The sequence below is a fragment of the Mchenga conophoros genome, linkage group LG19 (genome assembly GCF_057382185.1).
Source record: "Mchenga conophoros isolate Kocher_MC1m ecotype Shallow Benthic linkage group LG19, M_conophoros_male_GT1.1, whole genome shotgun sequence".
In the NCBI taxonomy this organism is placed as follows: domain Eukaryota; kingdom Metazoa; phylum Chordata; class Actinopteri; order Cichliformes; family Cichlidae; genus Mchenga; species Mchenga conophoros.
This window is the reverse complement of record NC_140544.1, coordinates 31,497,746-31,518,287: the sequence shown is the minus strand read 5'-3', so window position 1 is coordinate 31,518,287 and position 20,542 is coordinate 31,497,746. Positions and strand designations below refer to the sequence as shown.

The 20,542-nt window shown below is 42.4% G+C and overlaps 1 protein-coding gene across 4 annotated transcripts in view; it reads right to left on the bottom strand.

The window, feature by feature from the left end:
• The window catches only part of akt1 (AKT serine/threonine kinase 1), a 33,373-nt gene extending 18,781 nt beyond the window's left edge, over positions 1–14,592 (bottom strand). The window contains exons 1-2 of one of the 4 annotated variants that reach the window (XM_085256302.1): positions 14,572–14,592; positions 6,477–6,660 (exon numbers count right to left, since the gene is read on the bottom strand). In XM_085256302.1, the coding sequence (XP_085112428.1) occupies positions 6,477–6,522 (46 nt within the window). In that variant the 5' untranslated portion in view covers positions 6,523–6,660; positions 14,572–14,592. The other 3 variants (XM_085256299.1, XM_085256301.1, XM_085256300.1) reach the window with 3 other exon arrangements.
• Between the last annotated feature and the right edge of the window lie 5,950 nt (positions 14,593–20,542).

Below are 20,542 nucleotides of genomic sequence, written 5' to 3'. Positions count from 1 at the left end.
AGCCCTCACTTCTTCTCTGTGGTGAGTGACACCTGCTGATTACCATAGAGACACTGTGGGAAGTTCCCCCCTGCCACACTGGGCTGAGATTTGCACCCTCTCCCTGGGTAAACAAGCAGTCCATGGATTAGTTAACTGGGTTACTGCATGGCAAACAAATAAACACACATTATTTAGAACATATTAGTGCCAATGAACTCTCAATGACCAGTAAAATTTAGCACCCTTAAACAAGCAACGATTACGCTCTACATCCCCCCCGCTCCATTTAGACAGGTACACTCCAGCTGTTGACATTTTTCAGGGGCACTACTTGTTAAAATGTTCTGTAAATAAATATAAATATGAAATATGCTCAGTAAGAGAAAATGTCAATATCATGGACGCCACATATCTGAGTCCCCAGGCGGCCAAGCATCCCTTTCGTTTCACTGTCTCTCTAACCCACCCTAAACTGAAGAGAGGTGCCAGTGATTTGATTGATGTCAAAGACTTTGAGCTTTTCGCCGGTCCATAGCCGCTTCCGCCATGGGTCTGAGTTGTCAGCTGGGTCATTATCCTAGCGACAGAGTGAGAAACGTGCGCTGGAAGTGGGGGAGGACTAAAAAGGGGATGAGCTTGTGAGGGCAAGGGAGAAAGGGGGACCATAAAAGACAAGAAAAAGTGTGCGAGTAAGAATGAAGGAGAACAAGCAGAAAGAGAGAGATGAGGACTGAGGAAATGACAGACAGAAAGGGTACACAGCAACAGAGGCTGAGATCACTGCTGAGTACCACAGTTGTGGCGAGCAGGCGGACTCTGCACAGCAAAGTAAGCACACAGCGGGCTTGCTGCGAGAGGGGGCGAATGGTGGAGGTGCCACCTCCCTCAGCCTCCTGGTCCCCCCCACCATTCTAGCCAGCCTGCCTGCCGACAGCTGCACCCCAGTAATTTACTTCTCTCCACCACATTTAGCAGGAAGACTGCTTCCCATTACCCAGAGCAGGGGGTCCACGCTGACGGCCAGACACCCGGCCAGAGCAATGGCTTCCTGGTGTGACACCCTCTGCTGCTGGACCCTGCCTACAGGGGATCCACTCAAATCTGTCTGCCACTTCAACTTTCACTACTGCTGTTCATTTGGGCGTTTCCCCTCACAAAGTTCAGGCTGACTATTGTAAACTTATTGGAAAATAGTTAGCAAGAAAGGGTATACACCATTAGTTTCAGTCAAACTACTGAATTACCCACAGAGAGGGTCAGCTGTGGCTCAGGAGGTAGAGCAGGTTGTCTGCTAATTGGAAGGTCAGCGGTTTGATCCCCAGCTCCTCCAGTCCACAATCTGAGGTGTCCTCAGGCAAAATACTGAGCTCCAAATTGCTCCGGATGCTTGCATTGGGGTGTGACTGCGCCTCATCGAAAGCGCTTAAAGGAATAGAATAAAGTGCTGCAGGAATGTGTGAATAAGGCTCGTAGCAAAAAGTGTTAAGTGCTAAGTAGAGTTGCAAAGTGCTATATAATAGTATGTACTTGTCAGCTGTTGACAGGTGAAGTCAATATCTCATTACAGAGTTATTCCCCAGTGAAACTTTAGATCCTAAAAAACTGTGTGTTCAACAAGCCTGAGCCACAGAACCCCCCGAGGCCATTACTTGGCATATAAGATTATGGCTGAACAGCGCACGATGTACTAATAATAACACCGTCAACAGAACCAAGCTGGTAAAACACAGCATATTTGTAAAGGAGTTATTAATGCAGCATCACAAGTTTTGGTTCTGTTTATCTTTTTTTTTTTATATTTAATCTTCACAATATATCAGCAAATTTGCACAACTATTCCCCACACTGTTGCAGTATGTACGTACGTTTATGTGATTGTGTATTTGTAGCAGTATGCAATCCTTGACACCCATAATGAAGGTAGACCAGGCAAGGCCAGCAGCAGATTTGGCCGTGACTCAAAGGCCTTAAATCCTGAGACAGTCAGCAATGCAGTATCATGAGACATTCTTAATCAGGTGGGTCTGCTCCCTTGAAGAGCATCGAGCTTTGCAGGAAACACTGCATTCCCTTACTTAGATCTTACAGAACAAACTAATAGAAATGTGGGAAATACTAGCTGAATTGTTGCAGGCCTGTTCACCAGATGCAGAAGGTACAAACATTCAAAAGAATGGAGGGGGGAAAAAAAAAGTAAAAAAATAAAAATCTACAGTTACTGTGTCTAGTGTTTTGTAACACCCCACCCCCAGACCACCAACAAGGTCTTGCATGGACGAGCAGCTCATGGGTGTCCTTCAGCCACATGACCAGCAAAAGGGCCAATCAGCTGACGAGGTCCAAACCAAACCACGAGAGTCTCTGTGGCACGTCGCACACAACATCAACCAGCTCTCCTCGGGCCGACTGGGTCACTGAGCAATGTTCTGGGAACATCACAAAGACGCTGCTCAACTTCTGTCCCCCCCCTTCCTCACCATCTCTACTGCTGTGCTCTCTGCTTTCCCCTCCTTCCCCCACTCCACCCCTCCTCTCACAGGTTGGAGCCAGCTGAGCGTGCTACCCAAATCCAACAGTTGTTGTGGCCTTCGTTAGCCTAACGAGGGGGCCGGCTCTTTATACTTGTCAGGGAGCAAATGAGTCAAACAAACAAGAGCCAGGGAAGAAGGGAGGACAAGCAAGCGCTGTTCTGTTGAGCTTGACTGGGTTTTTGGCCACAGCGCTTCCCTGGAAACTAGGGAACCCACAATCTGCCTCTTTGATGTCAGATGATGCTCTGGCTTTGATGGAAACTTTGGAAAAACACTTGCAAAGAGAAATAACATGCTGTTTGGCCTCTGTGGCCACTAGAGGCCGTAGGCACATTCAAAGTGTGTGGGTGCACTCCATGAAGGATCTAAAAAGGAAGTACCATTTGGGGACACATAACAACTGGTTATGATAGTAACGACAAAGTTACAGTGTTTGTGCAGGCCTGTACTTGCTATGTGGTCTGTGCATAAGGGCAAAGGGTAATGTCAAAATAAATATGCTTCACTCTGTATATTAAACCACTCGCATTTGCATATCTAAACACACACACACTCCATCCCACTCTTTGTCTCACATTCAAAAACAGATAACAAGCCCATCAACATCTCCCAATGGTGTCCACAATCCAGACGCATTACTGCAGCACAAGGCTTAAGAAGAAACTATGAAGGTGTGTCCTTCAGATTTAGATCATTTCACAGAGTGCAGCCTGTCTGGAACAACTGTACAGATCAATCCAAGGCTAAGAATCTGGAGCTTTAATGACAGATTAGCTCTACTGAGGGTGGGGGGGTTACAAGGTACAGAGGCACAATCGCTTGCTTTACTTTCTCTCAGGCGTCTTGACTCAGTCTGCACGTGCATGCTGAAGATGACTAATCAGAAAGGAATCAAAGAGCTGCTTTGCTTTGCGCCTGCAACTGGCCCACCGTGAAATTCAATCATCATGTGGAGCCAATAAATGGGCACTGCTAGAAGAGGAGGCTACTCAAACTGTACCTGCTTTTGTAAGAGAGTACTGCAGTGCAAGACCAGGTCCATGAAACAGACACAAACACGAAAGAAAAACAAGTGTTGATGGAAATATGAAGGTCAATCTGTTGTAAAACATCAAATTGGTGTTTTGAAAGCACACATGGGAGTAATGAGCATGGTGAACACACTCAAAGGTGGTACAAGCCATTTATTATAACGCCCACACGGAGATTTGAGTCACTTGGGTGGCGCCACCACACAAGCTGCACTCAAGGTGCGGGAAGATGGGAAGAGGTTTGTCGAGCACAGACTGCCTGGCTGACCGAGGTGATCGACAGAAAGACAGGGCTACTTGCAGGTTCACCTTCTGTGCACTGGCTCTGGGGCAAAGATTGCATGACAGTGATGCGACACTAAAAGCCTTCCTGTCAAGGAGGCAGGCGGATGCCCTCCAATCAAAACAGAGGCTCGGTGACATTTCACAGGGCACAGCTGCTGGGCTACGACAGCATGCCAACTCACTATTTCTGAAGGGTTGTTTGTTTAGTGTTCATGTCACAAATGGGGGGAGTATAGATGGAAGCTCAGCGCCACAACAGTGCACATGTGCACACACACACACACACACACACACACCCACCCCGTTTTCTTTCCGGTCACTATTTTACTATTCTTATACTTCACACAGGCCGCCTGTTATGTTTCACTCTTATCTGTACTTGTGAAGGTGTGGAAAGATGGATGTGTGCCAGATTTTAATGGGCAAACAAACATATTTCAGAGCGTGTACAAATTTACACACAGTCTCAACAGGGCAAACATATTATTCCCTTATACCAGGGAAGAGGTTCTCTCTAAAGAAAGCAGGTTCTGTTTTTTTCCCTAAACAGACCAAGACAAAAAAGCAGCACAATTTACTTCTGCAGACTTTATTTTACTACCAGCTAATCCTAAACTTTCAAGACTTGAACTTTATTACTTTCTGCAAATGAAATCCTAATGTAACTAACACGCTGCCATTACATTAAACAGAAGACCAGAGGGGCATGATTGCATCATATGGGGTATGTTGAGCTGCCCATCAAACTAAACCGGAAACCTGCATTGTGTTAGCCCACAGTCCCCATTTTCAAGACTTGTGCTAACACAATGCAGGAACTCTTATAGTGACATACTCCCATCACCTTAGCCAATAATTGCAAGTCTTGGCGCTCTCTCTTCCAGAAAAAGGCCAGTTCCTTTTATTTCTGGGCCCAGGAGATTTCAGTGGTTTCTTATCCTATTTTGCCCCTGGTGGTGCAGGCAGTGGTGAAGTGGGCTCTGTGAGGCAGCCACAGGAGAAGGCAGAGTTAGTATGCGCACATAAAGCTGCTCAAAGCCAGCAGGTATGTGAGGAATGCCTTTTCGTCCAAACAACAGGACTCACGCCCGACAGTGAGCCATGCCACGCCACACAGCACTGTCAGAGCAGCTCCATGGGGCCCGTTGGGGATTCTGCAACTGGATGCCTCCTTATATTACATCTGGCATACTACTTCATTTTAAATGCCTTTACAAATTAATCAACCACTTGGCAAATAGTCTATATTGTTGTTGTTCATCATTTCTGCAACATTTAGAGGGTAGAAAAAAATAAAATGAAAAAATAAAGATTTGCTGCATCCCCCAAGAAGTTGAGGCAATTTGTATAACGAATCCGTTTTTTTAAGTACAGTCCTAGTGTTACATAAACTGTACGCATGAACCAATTTGTTTTCTGACATGTATCAACAAGAGCGTTTGAAATCTTTGACATATTCTAGGGTCTTTACATAATGTGTGTTGCACAGTTAGGTTTGTTACAAGGTCATGACAACCAGACACCTCGCGGACAAAAACCTCAGCACACATTAGGGCTGCCACAAACGATTATTTTGATAGTTGACTAGTCACCGATTATTTTTGCGATTAGTCGACTAATCAGATCATCATCCACTGGACGTAAAACTACAGCTTATATAACTATCATTAGCTTACAGCTTTAAGCTTTTAAGGTGCTAACTAAAAATAAAGACAAGATAGTTTATTCAATTTTAATGAAATTTGCAGATTGTTTCGGTAAAGTTTAATAAACTCCTTGCTATCTAAAATATAACAGGACACCGGGGTATATTCTCCAGCATCTCACACTTCTGATAATCAGCTGTCTGCTTGACGTTTATTCAGCTGTGTAAAAACTATAACTTTAATCTCAGACAAACTGATTTACTCAGGAACAAATAAAATACTATAAAAAAAATAAAAAAATAAAAAAAAAAGCGCCAAACAATAACATTTTAAGTTATCTAAGTGACTCATATATATTTAACCTGAGTCGCGAAAGACGGCGGTGGGTTTGAAAACAATTTGCCGGGAGTCCGTTGTCCTCACGGTGCTAGTGACCTAGCGCCCGGCTAGCTATCGAGCTAGTGGGTAACAGATGTCTCCGAAAACGTCGGAGCGCTTTTGAAAATATGTGGTGTCCTGATAAACTGAGCAGATATTTGAGGTTTACACAGCTACATTCTCGCCTGAAAATATGTTAAACGTTTATTTTGTGACCCAGAAAGAATAATAAGAGTAATATTAAAACTAACTAGCTGCCGCCATTGTTGGAAACTGAGCTGGGCCGCGCTATGAATTCTGGGACACAGCTACTTCTTCTTCTTCGGGGTTTAACGGCAGCTGGAATCCTTGTACATGCAGTGCTGCCATCTTCTGTTTCAGTCCGTTATTACACTCTTAAATCCTGCTATTATTCCTGCGTCTTTTGTGATCTTACAAAGCTTCAAACGACACGTCGACTATTAAATCAGTCGTCGACGATTTTGATAGTCGACGTAATCGTGACTAGTCGACAAATCGTGGCAGCCCTAGCACACATCAAATGTTAGTTGTTTAAATGTTAATCCAGTTATCAAAAAATAAACAAAAGAAAAATAATATAGCACTTAATGGCACAAATTTACCTCTTTTGTGCAGCCATCCCTCCTTGACGATCACCACATTGGTCATGTTGGTGGCCAGGATGGAGGATCCAGGTTTCTCTCAGGGAGAGACGACTCTCAGTCCAAAGTTTCCTTCACTCAACCCTGCGCAGGAGCCTGGAGACGGGGTCCTGGAGTTTATAGCCGTCTTCTCGATGGTGGTTACCTATTAGTTAAAGAAAAGTAAAAATTAGCCCATTGTTAAGGTGAACAATTTTTTCCACTTGTCTGATTATTAACCGTCAGGTCAACGGGGCCGAGGGGAGGCAAGAGAACCGAGAAGAGCCTCGTGATTTACGGCCCAGTTGGTGAGGGAAGGGTACAAGTACAGTGCAAGTGGAACCTGCAATATTTCAAGGTTCAAATATCTGTAAAGCTGTGGGTTTTGGCAATCAAAATGAAGTCTCCCGTATTGGAAAATTCCATGCTGTTCACTATTGAGGCAGCCGTTCTTGATAGACCAGGAGGTTCCCCCCACTCACGAACAGAGCTGCAGTGAGAAAATAATTATATCAAATAATTCTCAAACAGGATATCCATATAGATTTTCAAACTTTGTGCACAGCTGTTTAATGATTTTTCTAAATCTCAGTTTCACCAAGAAGAACAGATTACTAGGTTTCTACTCCGTGCACGGATGGCATCAAAGTTTAAATCTTGAAAAGGTCTAGTCAAGTTTTATGTTTTTGTGTGCCACATACTAGCCCAGAGGCCCTGTGCTGCAAAGCAGGATTACGGGCATAATGTAGTCACTTCAGGTTTAACCCAGGGTTTTTACTGTTACTAAGGTGGCTCACTTCCCCATGGTAACACATGGTGCAGACCTAACCTGCTCCACAGCAGGTTATGTTTGACTGTTTGACATTACATGTAGAAAATCACCAGCTACGGAACAATCAAATTCTCTGGAAAAATAAGAGTCACCTTTCCTGGAAGATCCCTTGAGCCTCTGTGAGCAGGGTCTAAATTTGATAAAGACCGACTAAAGTGTTTGCGTTTCCCTTACGAGCGTCAATAAGAAATATAAATTCTGGGAAGCAGCTTTATTTCTTGTTTTTTTCCCCAGTTCACTGAAAGTAATTTCAAATAATTTTATTGTTCTCTGAGCCTTAATATAGTCATATGATCTCAAGAAAGGGCACCCAAGCCTTACACTGACAAGGTCAAACTGTTAAACACAGCAGGGCTGCAGCTGAAAGAACATGAGGTTAAATGAGACTACCTTACTCACCTCTGAGTAACAATTGTAATTATGTGCCAGATCCTTCTGTGACTTAATGATAGAGCTGTAATACTGATGAGTCTACTAACTTACACAGTTGGCATTTTTGACAGCCTGGTGTATTGGATTCAAAGGCAAAATAAGGACAACAGCAGATGTGGCAGATCTAAAACATCTATACAGCACATGGACAGCATCTGAAAGTCATGTTCTTAAGAAATATGGAACATATTAATTTTAATTATTTATTTTTTGCAGGACCAAGAGCTCCAAAACAAAAATGACTCTACAGAAGTAGAGGCGCACCAACGTAATGGCTCCATAGTGTAGATGTTTATACGCCCGCTTCACAAGCTAAAGGTCGCTGGTTTGATGCCAACGGGATACACAAATCCCTTTTGAAGTTGTGTCAAGAAAGACATCTGGTGTAACTGTACCAAACCAAACATTCAGGGATGCCCACTGTGGTGATCCCTGTGGCAAGGGCCAATCATTGTCATTCACCTCACTGATTGCTGTGAGTCAATCAGCAAATAGGACGATACTCAATAAAGGCAGTGACTGATGTTTACCTGTTCTACTCCATCCCAGTCCTTATATCTGGGATCCATTTTCAGAAAATGGTTTGTGAATTTATACTCTTTAAAAAGATATAAATATATTCCAAGTACATAGTGTGACAAGGAACTGAAACACACTTAATCCCTCCTCACAGTATGCATTTATAGTGACAACTTCTGTGTTTGCAACTAAGACATCAAACTGGACTGACCTACCAACACACATATGCAATCTGCCAGTTGTTAGTTTCAATGTTGGCCCAGCATTTCAAAATTATTGCTTCCCTTATGCTTCCACCTATTTTTTCGCCCTACTGATCCAATTCATGGTTGTGGGGGTGCTGGAGCCCATCACTGCTGTCAAAGGGTGAAAAACAGGGTACAACCTGCACAGGTTCCCAATCGGGTTGAATCCAGGCTGGGGCTTTTTTGTGCAGATTTTGCATGCACTCCAGCTTCCTCCCACAGTCTGAAGACATGCGTGTTAGGTTAACTGGATTTTAAATTAACATGCTTTATATTAACATCAATGTAATTTCCTTGTGAGTAAGAATGACTTTACACTGACAGTTGTTTTTAAAAAAAAAAAAAGACCCCGCTGCCGTGCTCTAGCAAGAGATTTGCGCTAAAGCACACTTCTATGTGGTTGGATGGTATTAACCAACACGGAACTGTTTTGCTTAAAAACAAACAAACAAACAAACAAACAAACGCACGCTATATAACAGCTCAGATTCAAATATATTACAAGATTTAAAAAAAATAAAATAAAATAAAAAATTCCTAGTAAAAAGCTTCCTTGTAAATCCTAGGTAACTAGATTTGCTAAACGATAATATAACATTGATTATGTGATTTTTTTCTTTTTATACAAGAGTACCGTTGCAAGGTGGCAGATGATGGCGGTCATGTGATGTTGTCAAAACCCTTCAACAGTTACAGTGCTGCTCCTAAACAGACCTCCAGGTGAGACTGTTTTGACAACAGAACAAAGTGAATAAACTATGAGGTCAAGGTGTGCTTCTTATACAGGGAGTGCAGAATTATCAGGCAAATGAGTATTTTGTCCACATCATCCTCTTCATGCATGTTGTCTTACTCCAAGCTGTATAGGCTCGAAAGCCTACTACCAATTAAGCATATTCGGTGATGTGCATCTCTGTAATGAGAAGGGGTGTGGTCTAATGACATCAACACCCTATATCAGGTGTGCATAATTATTAGGCAGCGTCCTTTCCTTTGGCAAAATGGGTCAAAAGAAGGACTTGACAGGCTCAGAAAAGTCAAAAATAGTGAGATATCTTGCAGAGGGATGCAGCAGTCTCAAAATTGCAAAGCTTCTGAAGCGTGATCATCGAACAATCGAGCGTTTCATTCAAAATAGTCAACAGGGTCGCAAGAAGCGTGTGGAAAAACCAAGGTGCCAAATAACTGCCCATGAACTGAGAAAAGTCAAGCGTGCAGCTGCCAAGATGCCACTTGCCACCAGTTTGGCCATATTTCAGAGCTGCAACATCACTGGAGTGCCCAAAAGCACAAGGTGTGCAATACTCAGAGACATGGCCAAGGTAAGAAAGGCTGAAAGACGACCACCACTGAACAAGACACACAAGCTGAAACGTCAAGACTGGGCCAAGAAATATCTCAAGACTGGTTTTTCTAAGGTTTTATGGACTGATGAAATGAGAGTGAGTCTTGATGGGCCAGATGGATGGGCCCGTGGCTGGATTGGTAAAGGGCAGAGAGCTCCAGTCCCACTCAGACGCCAGCAAGGTGGAGGTGGAGTACTGGTTTGGGCTGGTATCATCAAAGATGAGCTTGTGGGGCCTTTTCGGGTTGAGGATGGAGTCAAGCTCAACTCCCAGTCCTACTGCCAGTTTCTGGAAGACACCTTCTTCAAGCAGTGGTACAGGAAGAAGTCTGCATCCTTCAAGAAAAACATGATTTTCATGCAGGACAATGCTCCATCACACGCGTCCAAGTACTCCACAGCGTGGCTGCAAGAAAGGGTATAAAAGAAGAAAAACTAATGACATGGCCTCCTTGTTCACCTGATCTGAACCCCATTGAGAACCTGTGGTCCATCATCAAATGTGAGATTTACAAGGAGGGAAAACAGTACACCTCTCTGAACAGTGTCTGGGAGGCTGTGGTTGCTGCTGCACGCAATGTTGATGGTGAACAGATCAAAACACTGACAGAATCCATGGATGGCAGGCTTTTGAGTGTCCTTGCAAAGAAAGGTGGCTATATTGGTCGCTGATTTGTTTTTGTTTTTGAATGTCAGAAATGTATATTTGTGAATGTGGAGATGTTATATTGGTTTCACTGGTAAAAATAAATCATTGAAATGGGTATATATTTGTTTTTTGTTAAGTTGCCTAATAATTATGCACAGTAATAGTCACCTGCACACACAGCTATCCCCCTAAAATAGCTCAAACTAAAAACAAACTAAAAACTACTTCCAAAAACATTCAGCTTTGATATTAATGAGTTTTTTGGGTTCATTGAGAACATGGTTGTTGTTCAATAATAACATTATTCCTCAAAAATACAACTTGCCTAATAATTCTGCACTCCCTGTAGTGAAGATTGAGAGATGCACACACACTTGAGCACCTTCAAATAAAAGCATAGCCTCCAGCAGAAGAATTATCAAAGTGTTATTAGGTCTTAGGACAATTCAAAATACCAGAAATGGCCACAATACTATCCTGGTTACATAGTAAACACATGTAAAGGTATAAAGAAAAATGTATGACTAAAGGGCAGATAGTAAACCCAACTAAAAACCTAAATTTGGGAGAAAGATCACACTACAGTAGTAGCTGCAATAGCTCACTTGTTAAAGCAGAAGTCAAATAAGGCAGTAAAAACTGTACTAACAGTCATCCAAAAACTGTCAAGACTACCATTAGACTTCAAACCTGCAGGCTATCATAACCAAAGCACTTGACCCTTTCCTTCATTCAGTATTTCTTTGTGATATAAAGATAGCTTTGAATAAAGGGAAGCAGCCAAAAGATGATCAATTGCAATGCTTGTTCACATAAATGTCACATACTGCGCCAGGCGATCCCTGACCATCGGCTGAAATCAATGTCCCTGCTGCTCCATCAGAGCCAGGCCATCAAAAGAGAGCTCTGTTTGAGTGGCCTCATCCAGCTAACTGGTGGGGACAACAACAGGAAGTGAATGTGACTATTGACAGACAACGAGTCATATCAGTACAGCCTCAGGCTCGAATACATCTGGCAGCGCGTGTGCAATCAACACCTTTTACTGCCACTCTGCTCCCCTCCATCAGTGAGCAAAAGTAAGTTTATGAAGCCAAAGTTTATTTTCGCTCAGTGTTTTTGTTTATTGCACTTGGGGTTGTGGTGGTTGTGTCACACAGCTGATGTTGGAAGGATCCTGGAGAGGGATTTGAGAGAGAAAAAAAAAAAAAAAAAAAAAAAGCACACAGAGTGCAATTCAAAGTAAGGATCACAAAACCCGTTGGATCCCATCGGCATCTTAGTGTGGACTCTGTGACACAGGCACGCACACATTATATACACCTCACAAACAAACTTGAGCGCACACACGCCGCAGCCAAAAAAGCAACACATGCACAAGTCCGGCTCTGGAGCCACAACAGAGCGCTGCTGTTTTAATGGGAGCGACCTGTTGCTACTGCGGCCTGTGTGTAAAAAGCTGGGCTGCTGCCAGCGCTGCAGCCAGCAGCCACTGAATGAACCCAGTACCCTGACGGCGGGTCACATGGTCCTCAGGCCTCTGGGCCACCGCCTGCCTGCCTGCCCTGATGTCAGGGCGGCTTTCAATCATTCATCTTTCTGGCTCCAACGCCGGGGGCCACCCCATTCAATGCAAATCAGTGTCATGCAGCAAAAGTTGCCACACACTGAGCTTGTCACTGAGCCAGAGAGGATAGTCCCATGTGTTTATAGCAGGAAGCAAGGGGGGAGAAGAAAAAAAAAAAAATCAGGTCGACATCACCACGCTACTTCCTTCATCACAGATTCATAGATACCATTTTTTTTGCTTCAGTTTCTGCTCAGTTAACAGAAAAAACTACCACATTGTTTATGTTTCCAAAAGTAAAACATTACACTGAAAGTATTTAAAAACACAAGAAATGACATCACGCTAACCTGTTGCTGAAAAACAAGTCGCCAAAGCAACACTTTAGTTTGAGCTCAAATGCCACAGTGGAGCCAGTAGTACGGTGATCTACGCTACCAACTTCCTCTTTCAAGTTCCCTGAAAGCACAACATTATTGATAAGAATATTGCGGGCAGCTTTAACTGAACACAAAACCGCAGTGACTGCAACCTTGAAAGGCAAGCAGAGTGGCCGCTTTAATCCTGCGATGACACGAACACCAACCACTTTATGACTCACGTTAATGTAATCATATTCAGGCTGTTCAGACAAGCTGTAAAAGCAACACAATGCTTAATTTATTCAAATCTCTCACACACACACACACACACACACACACACACACACACACACACACACACACACAGAGGAAAGTTAACACAGAAAAGCAAAAGGAAAACAAAAGTAATTTGTTTTCCAGGTTTTCAGTTTTTGTGACACAGATTGAGAATTGTGACGTCCAGGACACCGGTACGAGAACCATCTCTTTCTCAGTCTCAGTACATCCAGACTCTGGTGATGCGTCCAGGCCCCTGTCTGTCCGTTTTGGACAAAATTTCAAACAACATTCCTCAGATTCTGCATGTAACTGGTAGCAGATTTGCGTCAACTGAGCTGCTTTAGGGGATTGGGTGGGAGGTGGGTGGTTTTTTTCTAAACAGAACAGTGAGAGCCAAGCAGTCACTGGCTGCATCATTGCGCCAGCTTGTTGCGTCTTCCCCAGGTCACATGCCAAATCCCCTTGCGTACACACACACTGGACAGACGTAGTCTCATGACCGATAAAAACATTTTTTAACACTGAAGGCATGGTGGGTACAACACACCCGGGGACAATGTTCTCTTTTTAGTACATGCATGCACCCTGGGAGAAGGAGACAGACATATTATTAGCAAAATAAGTTTTAAACATGATTGCAAGCCTTGCATCCTGCAAGAATCCTTTTGAAATTTGAAAGCGCCATCAGATTTGTATGCCCTTGATATCTCTCAAACTTGATAAGAATACTATAATAATAATAAAAAAAACCTTTATGACAAAAAACTATTGAGTGCAGACCTACACAACTGTCATTACTGTAGGTGGGATGCTAGCAGTGAGGCCAGTGAAACCTATCAAAACACACTTATCCACAGGCATTATCCCGTTGTACTGATTACTGGGGGCGTTAAATTACACTGTTGGGACTTTTTCTTATGACGTCTGTGTCTAAATTGTGGACCAAAAAGTAAACGCGTGGCAACAAGTCACAACAGACTCATAACTTTTTCTTTTTTGGAAAGCAGCACTGTTTGTGGCCACAGCAGCTTCTCGGCAGGCAGGCAGCAAAGCTAATGGCTAAAGATAAGATGGCAATAAGTGCCTCACTCAAACAAGTAAACAAACGCGGTGGTAGTTCACAACAATGAATGAGCTGCTCTCTCTTGTTGAGCTCATTTGTTTTCATTTCCCTCCAGGACCATAAAGCACAGCGCAAAAAAACAAAACAACTTTTTTCCCGCAAAGAGGAGAACCGTTTGAAGCGACGTGACTGCAGATATTTTGGCCCGAGGGTTGTGTCTCAAAAGTGGTCATTGTCAAAAAAAATATATTTAAAAAAAAAAATGAATGGTTAACATCTTAAAGAGACGCACTGCTGTTTGTGGAAAAACCCCGAGCGTTAAGACTTCACTACAGGAAATTAATGAGTCGTCGACTTTTTTTCGTCATAAGACAACTTTTTACGGCGAAGTGAAGTCAGGAAAGTACCTCATTTCAGGTTTGCATCTAGCGCTAGAAAGGATATGGGGCCTAGCAGGGCAGCTTGGGTGAGAATAACCGCATCCCATGTAAGTACAATGGGGACCTACCCTGTCTAGCTGTCGAACTCTTGTAGTTAACCATGCGAAGGAAACGCGGACATTTACCTGGACAGGAATTCAACAATGTGTCCGTCTCATTATAGTGAGCTGTTTCGGCGGTGTTTTAAGTTGACGGGTCCTTCAACAATCTGGACAAAGTGCTCTCATTTACTCCGTTTCTCTTGCCTTTCTTCCACTACACCTCCCAAACGCGCTGTCTGCAATGCCTCTGTGGCAGCCGTCTCTCCCGGGTCCTAAAGCCGCCCTTAAATGAGTCACACTCACAGGAGGAGTAGTAGGCTGTCAGCGTCCCATTGAAGAAAAAAAAAACCTGCAGTGGTGCTTCTTCTGCATGGCCTTGTTGAACTCTCTGCTCTTTTATCTGTGCCGGTGGTTTCCAACATGGGTTTCGGGGACCTGCCGAGGACCTTCTATGTTTTTTAAGGGATCCTCGCTTCAATTAAGTGTACTTACGTGGGTTTTTTGACTTCCTGGAACAACCACAAGGGTAATGTAGGCTACAAGACGAGAATTACATTTTGGTACCGGCTCTACCTGCTCTGCAATGAGCTATATTAGGGTTCCAAAAGGTGCTTCTAGTCATCAATCATCTGTAATTATGTATTACTTTTTTTTGTCTTTTTGATTACATTTTTTTTGTTCACAAAATATACACAAATATTCCCAGTTAGTCCAGATGTTGTATATTAGTGCCTTACAAAAGTTCAAAATTACAGTCTTGCAAAGTTTTCTATAAGAAAAGACTAAGAAAAAGGTTTTTAGAGCTAAACTGGTTCATTTAGTGTATGTTATTGTTATTTTATCATTTCACATCTGCCCTGTTATTTAATAACCTTTAAAATTATATTACAATAAAATGTTTTATGTTCACAAAACTCCTTCTAGGGTTTTAAACAAGTTAAGCTGCAGCTGTATCTGAAAGAAAAGTACAAGTTTGTCACCGTGTCATTGTTTCAAGCAAGTTGTATTTGATGTGTAAACTTGTTAACATCGAAAATAAAGTTATAATAAGTCAAATTAGGTCAAAGTAAATAAAGCTTTATGCAAAATAAGGTCAACAAGCCAATCAAAACCACAAAAACAAAACAAAAGGTTATGCACCTTAAAACTGTGTAAAGAGCCGTGCTTCTAAAAGGTGAAGCTCTAGCTCTAGTTTCAGATATGGTTCTTTCAGACACATGTGTAGCCTTGTGTAATCTAGTAAAATTATATTAAAATCACTACTAAAGAAGAAACCATAAGCAGGATGTGCTGCTGCTTCCATTCTGTTGCACGTCAGTGCTAAAGCATCAGGCTCGGTGGTGGACTTTTACACGTTCGATCACCTGGTTCCAGTCGCATCTGCCAGTACCAAAAAGCAGCAACTTTCACAGCAACTTTCTCTTCAAGTTGCTGTGGAGGGGCCTCTGACATTTCCAGGAAATGCCAACTAAACATGAAGTGTGAGAATGTCTCAGTCTGACACACTTAAAACAAAATACTTCAATATGGGTAAAGCAGATGTGCTGAACACAAGAATGTGTTTGCAGAAGTGTATTTAGTCTGATTTATCCCTTGCCACTGATCTTTTTGTATTCATGCAGATACTCTCTTAAATTAACTGCATATACCAGATGAAACAGCTGAACGAGAAAGTAAAAATCTTGTGGATTGTTCATGATTACATGCCACACTTTTACCTGTTGTGGTAGATAAACCGTCATCTACAGCTACAGAGAACTCCACTGGAGAGGTAGGAGTTAAACCAGTTTTGGACAGGTACAGACAAGCCAGCTCAGTCTGCTTAAAAGAAGTCAGGGAGCCTATGTATCAAATGACGCCCTCAGATGACTGGGTTTACTTGATCAAAATGTTTCTAACTAGAAGTCTAAAACATTTTAGAGACCTCCCATTTTAACATTTCCATTATCTTGCTTTACGCCGTGATACTCTTGACCCTCTTCACGTACGTTTAGTCTTACCCCTTCATTATTTTTCTATCCCCAAGCATGGTGTAATTGACTGCCTCAAAGTTGAATCAGCATTAGAAGTGCAGTAAAATATATGTATCACTTATAAAAGCAAGCATGTGACAGTTCCCGCAATAATGACTTAATAATATTAAAAGAAAAGGATAGCAGGGAAACGCTGCCAATGTTTCCTCTGTGATGAAAAATTCATTGGCTTGTGCCCTCTGTCTCTCAGCCTCCTCTGCTGTCATTTCCCCTCTTTGTCACTCACGCTGTAATGTGTTTCTCACTGCTACCATGCGTCAGCCTCGCCAAGCTGTTCCTGTCATACAGGCAAAGCTGACTTAGGGTATCCCATATTTTCTCCAGTTGCTATTCATTGGTGCTCTCCTCCTCCTCCTCCTCCACCCGCTGTCTCTGGCCTGTTGATGGGAATGCCCAATCTGTTGTTTTGCGGGATCAAACGTAACAGTAACAAGATTAAAAAGTCAAAGTGAGTTAATAGCATCTCTCCCATCAAAGGCTCATCCGATCTCTGATCCCTGTCTACTTGCAGTATCTGTCTAGAGTACAACAAACAGTACAGAACAGAACTTAATGGCCCGTTAAAGGAGAATAGATAACACGCGGTAACAACAATTAGACACAGAAGGGCAGAAGGGCCATAATAGGGAGGAGGTGATTGTGTGAATGGATACGTGGGGCGGTGGGGAAGCTGACCAAAACGGCATCTCCAGTCAACTACAAAGCAATAAACTGTTACACTATTAGATTAATGTAATATTAAAAAAAACAAAGCGAAAAAATCACACAACTATTGTTGTATAAATTGCGTGTAAAACAGCAGCATCAGGACAGATAGGTATAAGAGATACTAAAAGTATGTGAGTGATATAGGGGCACTTATTTTATTTAACCAGTGCAGCTGTTGTGATAAATCACCCCTAGAAGATATACACATCTGATTACCAGTCAGCCTTGCTTGTAAAAGCTGGCAAATGTTTTAATGTGATTCCAGCATGCTATTTCCAAAAAAGTTAGGGTCAACATAAGAAAAACCCTAAAACATCTGGTGGCTCATCTTACAGCTACAGTTAGGTTGACTGGCAACAGGTAAATGATATAATATATTGCTGTAAAGTTAGCCTCCTAGAGAGTGAAACATCCATGAAGGACTGCATGGGAAACTAATTGAAAAGTTTAAGGATTGCCACCTCGACTGTTTCTGCTAGATGTCTCTTCCTGTTAAAAGGGAGTTTTTCCTTCCCACTGTCGCCAAGTGCTTGCTCATAGAGGGTTGTCTGATTGTTGATGGTTTTTTTCTCTATTATTGTAGGAGGTTTACCTTACAATATAAAGTGCATTGAGGCGACTGATGTTGTGATTTGGTGCTATATAAATAAAACTGAATTGAATTAAATTTTGCAACTCATGAACTTGAGAATTTTCTTTGGTATGCAATATTATTAAAAGAGGTAGACATCGCAGGGAACTCTTTGTATGCAGAGGACTAGGCCAAAGACTAAGACTCACTGCATTGGAAACAAACACAATTCTGAAGTGAAAGTCTGAAGTAAAAATTCAAAAGGAACACTTTTGAAAACTATTTTAAGCAAACAGACAATCATTTATTGTTTTATTCAAAAATCCAAGTTAAACTCTGAATGGCAAAGGAAAAAAAATACTTATGAACAAGATGGAAAATTCTACTGCCTTCTCTGGGTCTGAAGGCCTTTATTATGCACTGAGTTAAAGTAAAAGACAAAACTACTGTGCTGTGGTTAAAAAGTTTTAATTCCTTTCAAAAACAATGGAAGACGTGTCCTCCCAGCTGAGAGAGAGTCCATCCAGATGATCTGCAAACAGTTCAGAAGCCAGCATCTGTGATAATGAGGAAGTGAATTTGTGCACAGGGTGCAGAGGGTACGGGTAACTTTCACATCTTTAAAATCACCATTAATTCTGAATGAATATATATGCAGGGTTTTAGAACATGTGCTACCATTCATGTATTTTTCAGGAGGATGGCACTAGACCATTTACTGGACATATTATAACAGCGGGGCTACAGTAAAAGAATCCAGGTGTTAAACCGATCCGACTTAACTCTGAAACTGGAAATGTGGAAAGTTACGGAACTAAAATGACAAAGCAGAAGGCTGCGAATGGCTAAAGAGCTGAAATCTTATATCAAACAAGCACGGAAATACATTTGGCTTACAAAACTGCAGTAATTGATCTCTCCGGTTTCACGACACCACAGTGGCAAACATCCTCCTATCCCACTTTTTCTTTAAAGACATAAGCATATATTTTTCAAATAAACAAAGGAAAACCATAACATCTCAGCTTTTTGTTTTGTTGCTGTTGTGCTATTATTAATTAAAATCTGGGTTAAAAGGTTTTGCAAAGCTTTGTTTTGAATTCTCTGTCAGTAACATAAAAGATGCACCTGTTTAAAAAAAAAAAAAAAAAGGTAATTTGATTAAATCTGCATGGCCAGTGAGAGTGAAAAAACATCACTCTCCCCAATATTAAAACCATTTCAAAAGAACATAAACTTTAGTGCCCTTATGGAGATGCATTAAAAACACCGTCAAACAGACACCACCAGCACAGCTTAAACCCACAGCTATGATCAGACTCTGGTCCAGCAGGGAGAGTGATGTGGTTCAACTGTGGCTGGATGGCTGGCTGGTTGGCCGGTCAGGCTACATTGGAATGCAGGGTCTTTTGTTTGTCTGAGAGAGGAGTGGGTCAGGGAGAGAATGCCATTGATGATTGCAGAGAAGAAGAATGAACCTCCAGGAAGTGTTCTCTCTCTCTCCCTCTCCCGACTCCCCCGCTCTCATTCTCTCTGTCTCTCTTTCCCTATCTTTTTTTTTCTGTGTGTGAGAACCGTCACCGTGCTGAGCCTCTCTCTGCTGAGGCCACAGTCCCCAGGCACAACCACTGCTTTGTCTTGCCCTGTGAACACACACACACCCCTCCTCTACTGGGTGCCTACGTTTGCCAGGGCCAGGGAAACACAGGGCCACTGCTCCTATTCTTATCCACATCACTGCTCCTGCTTGGATGGAGTGTTTGTGTGGGCATCAGTGCTTGAATGGTGAATTGTTTTTTGTATGTGCCACACATCTGACTAAACATTTAGTTTGTCGGATGTTCAGCTATAAATGAGAAATCATCCATTCTCTTGCCATCTTTTTTAGAGAGCGTGACAGCGTTTCCCTTACAATTATCTGGAGATGACCTCGGTGCAGATATCCTCCTGTTGTACCAGTAACAAATGAACTAAAAATGGAATAAAGCGGTAAGTGGATAAGAATCTAGCGAGTGGCCCCTTCTGACCAGTGGCTGCCACCTCCCGTCACATTGCTCATTCCCCTCTGTGTCAGAAGCGCTGTGAGGAGCTGCAAATGGCCCTTTCAAAACGCACGACAGCTGGAACACAGGGCAAAGGTGACCGAAGCTGTTGGGGGAGCACAGAGAGGGACAGGATTTTTTTTTTTTTGGGGGGGGGCGCACATGATGAGCAGCTGCACCAGCGAGTTGTTCCTCCACCGTGCCACCATCTCTAATGATTAAAAGTGTCTGAAATAGATGACAAATTTTTAGAGTAAATCCTAGAAGTCACCTTACTTTTAAGACAGTTTAACCAAACACACACACACACACATGTATATACACTCCTGGTTGTCTTGGGAAAAATAAATCCCCTGGGTGTTGGTTTGGTATCTGGAAATTCCAAAACTCAAGGCAGGCTTAGAGGATACTAAGTCCTTATAAGTTTCCCGCTCCCCCGAAAATACCACTGACCTTCTGTGCTACAATACATTTCTTTGATCACTTTATAGATACTTTTACAGATACCAATTCTGTTGGAGAAAGAAGTATTTCTTTTATTCACAACATGACCTGAAAGCCACAAAGAACATTTTTATGTGTGCTTGAGGTTTGCAAGTTAATTAATCACATTTTAAATCTGGAGCTTAACTTTAAACAGGCTCGAATACTCTTAAGAAAATCGTTTTTCTCCTATTAAACTGCTTCCTTGTAGCTTTACCGAACAAACAAACCAGTTTTAGTGTAAAAAAATGTCTACTGTGTCATGTGCAATTCCTCCATTTGTCCACTTCCATCATGCTGCCATACAAAAGGCGACACATCACAGTGCCCCCTCCCTCTTAATAGGACAGGTGTTTTAATAAGACAGCCAATTGATGCCCCCACCCTCCTCCTCCCAAGTATTCTGCTACTTGCTGCCGCTGTGTGAATTCGCGGAG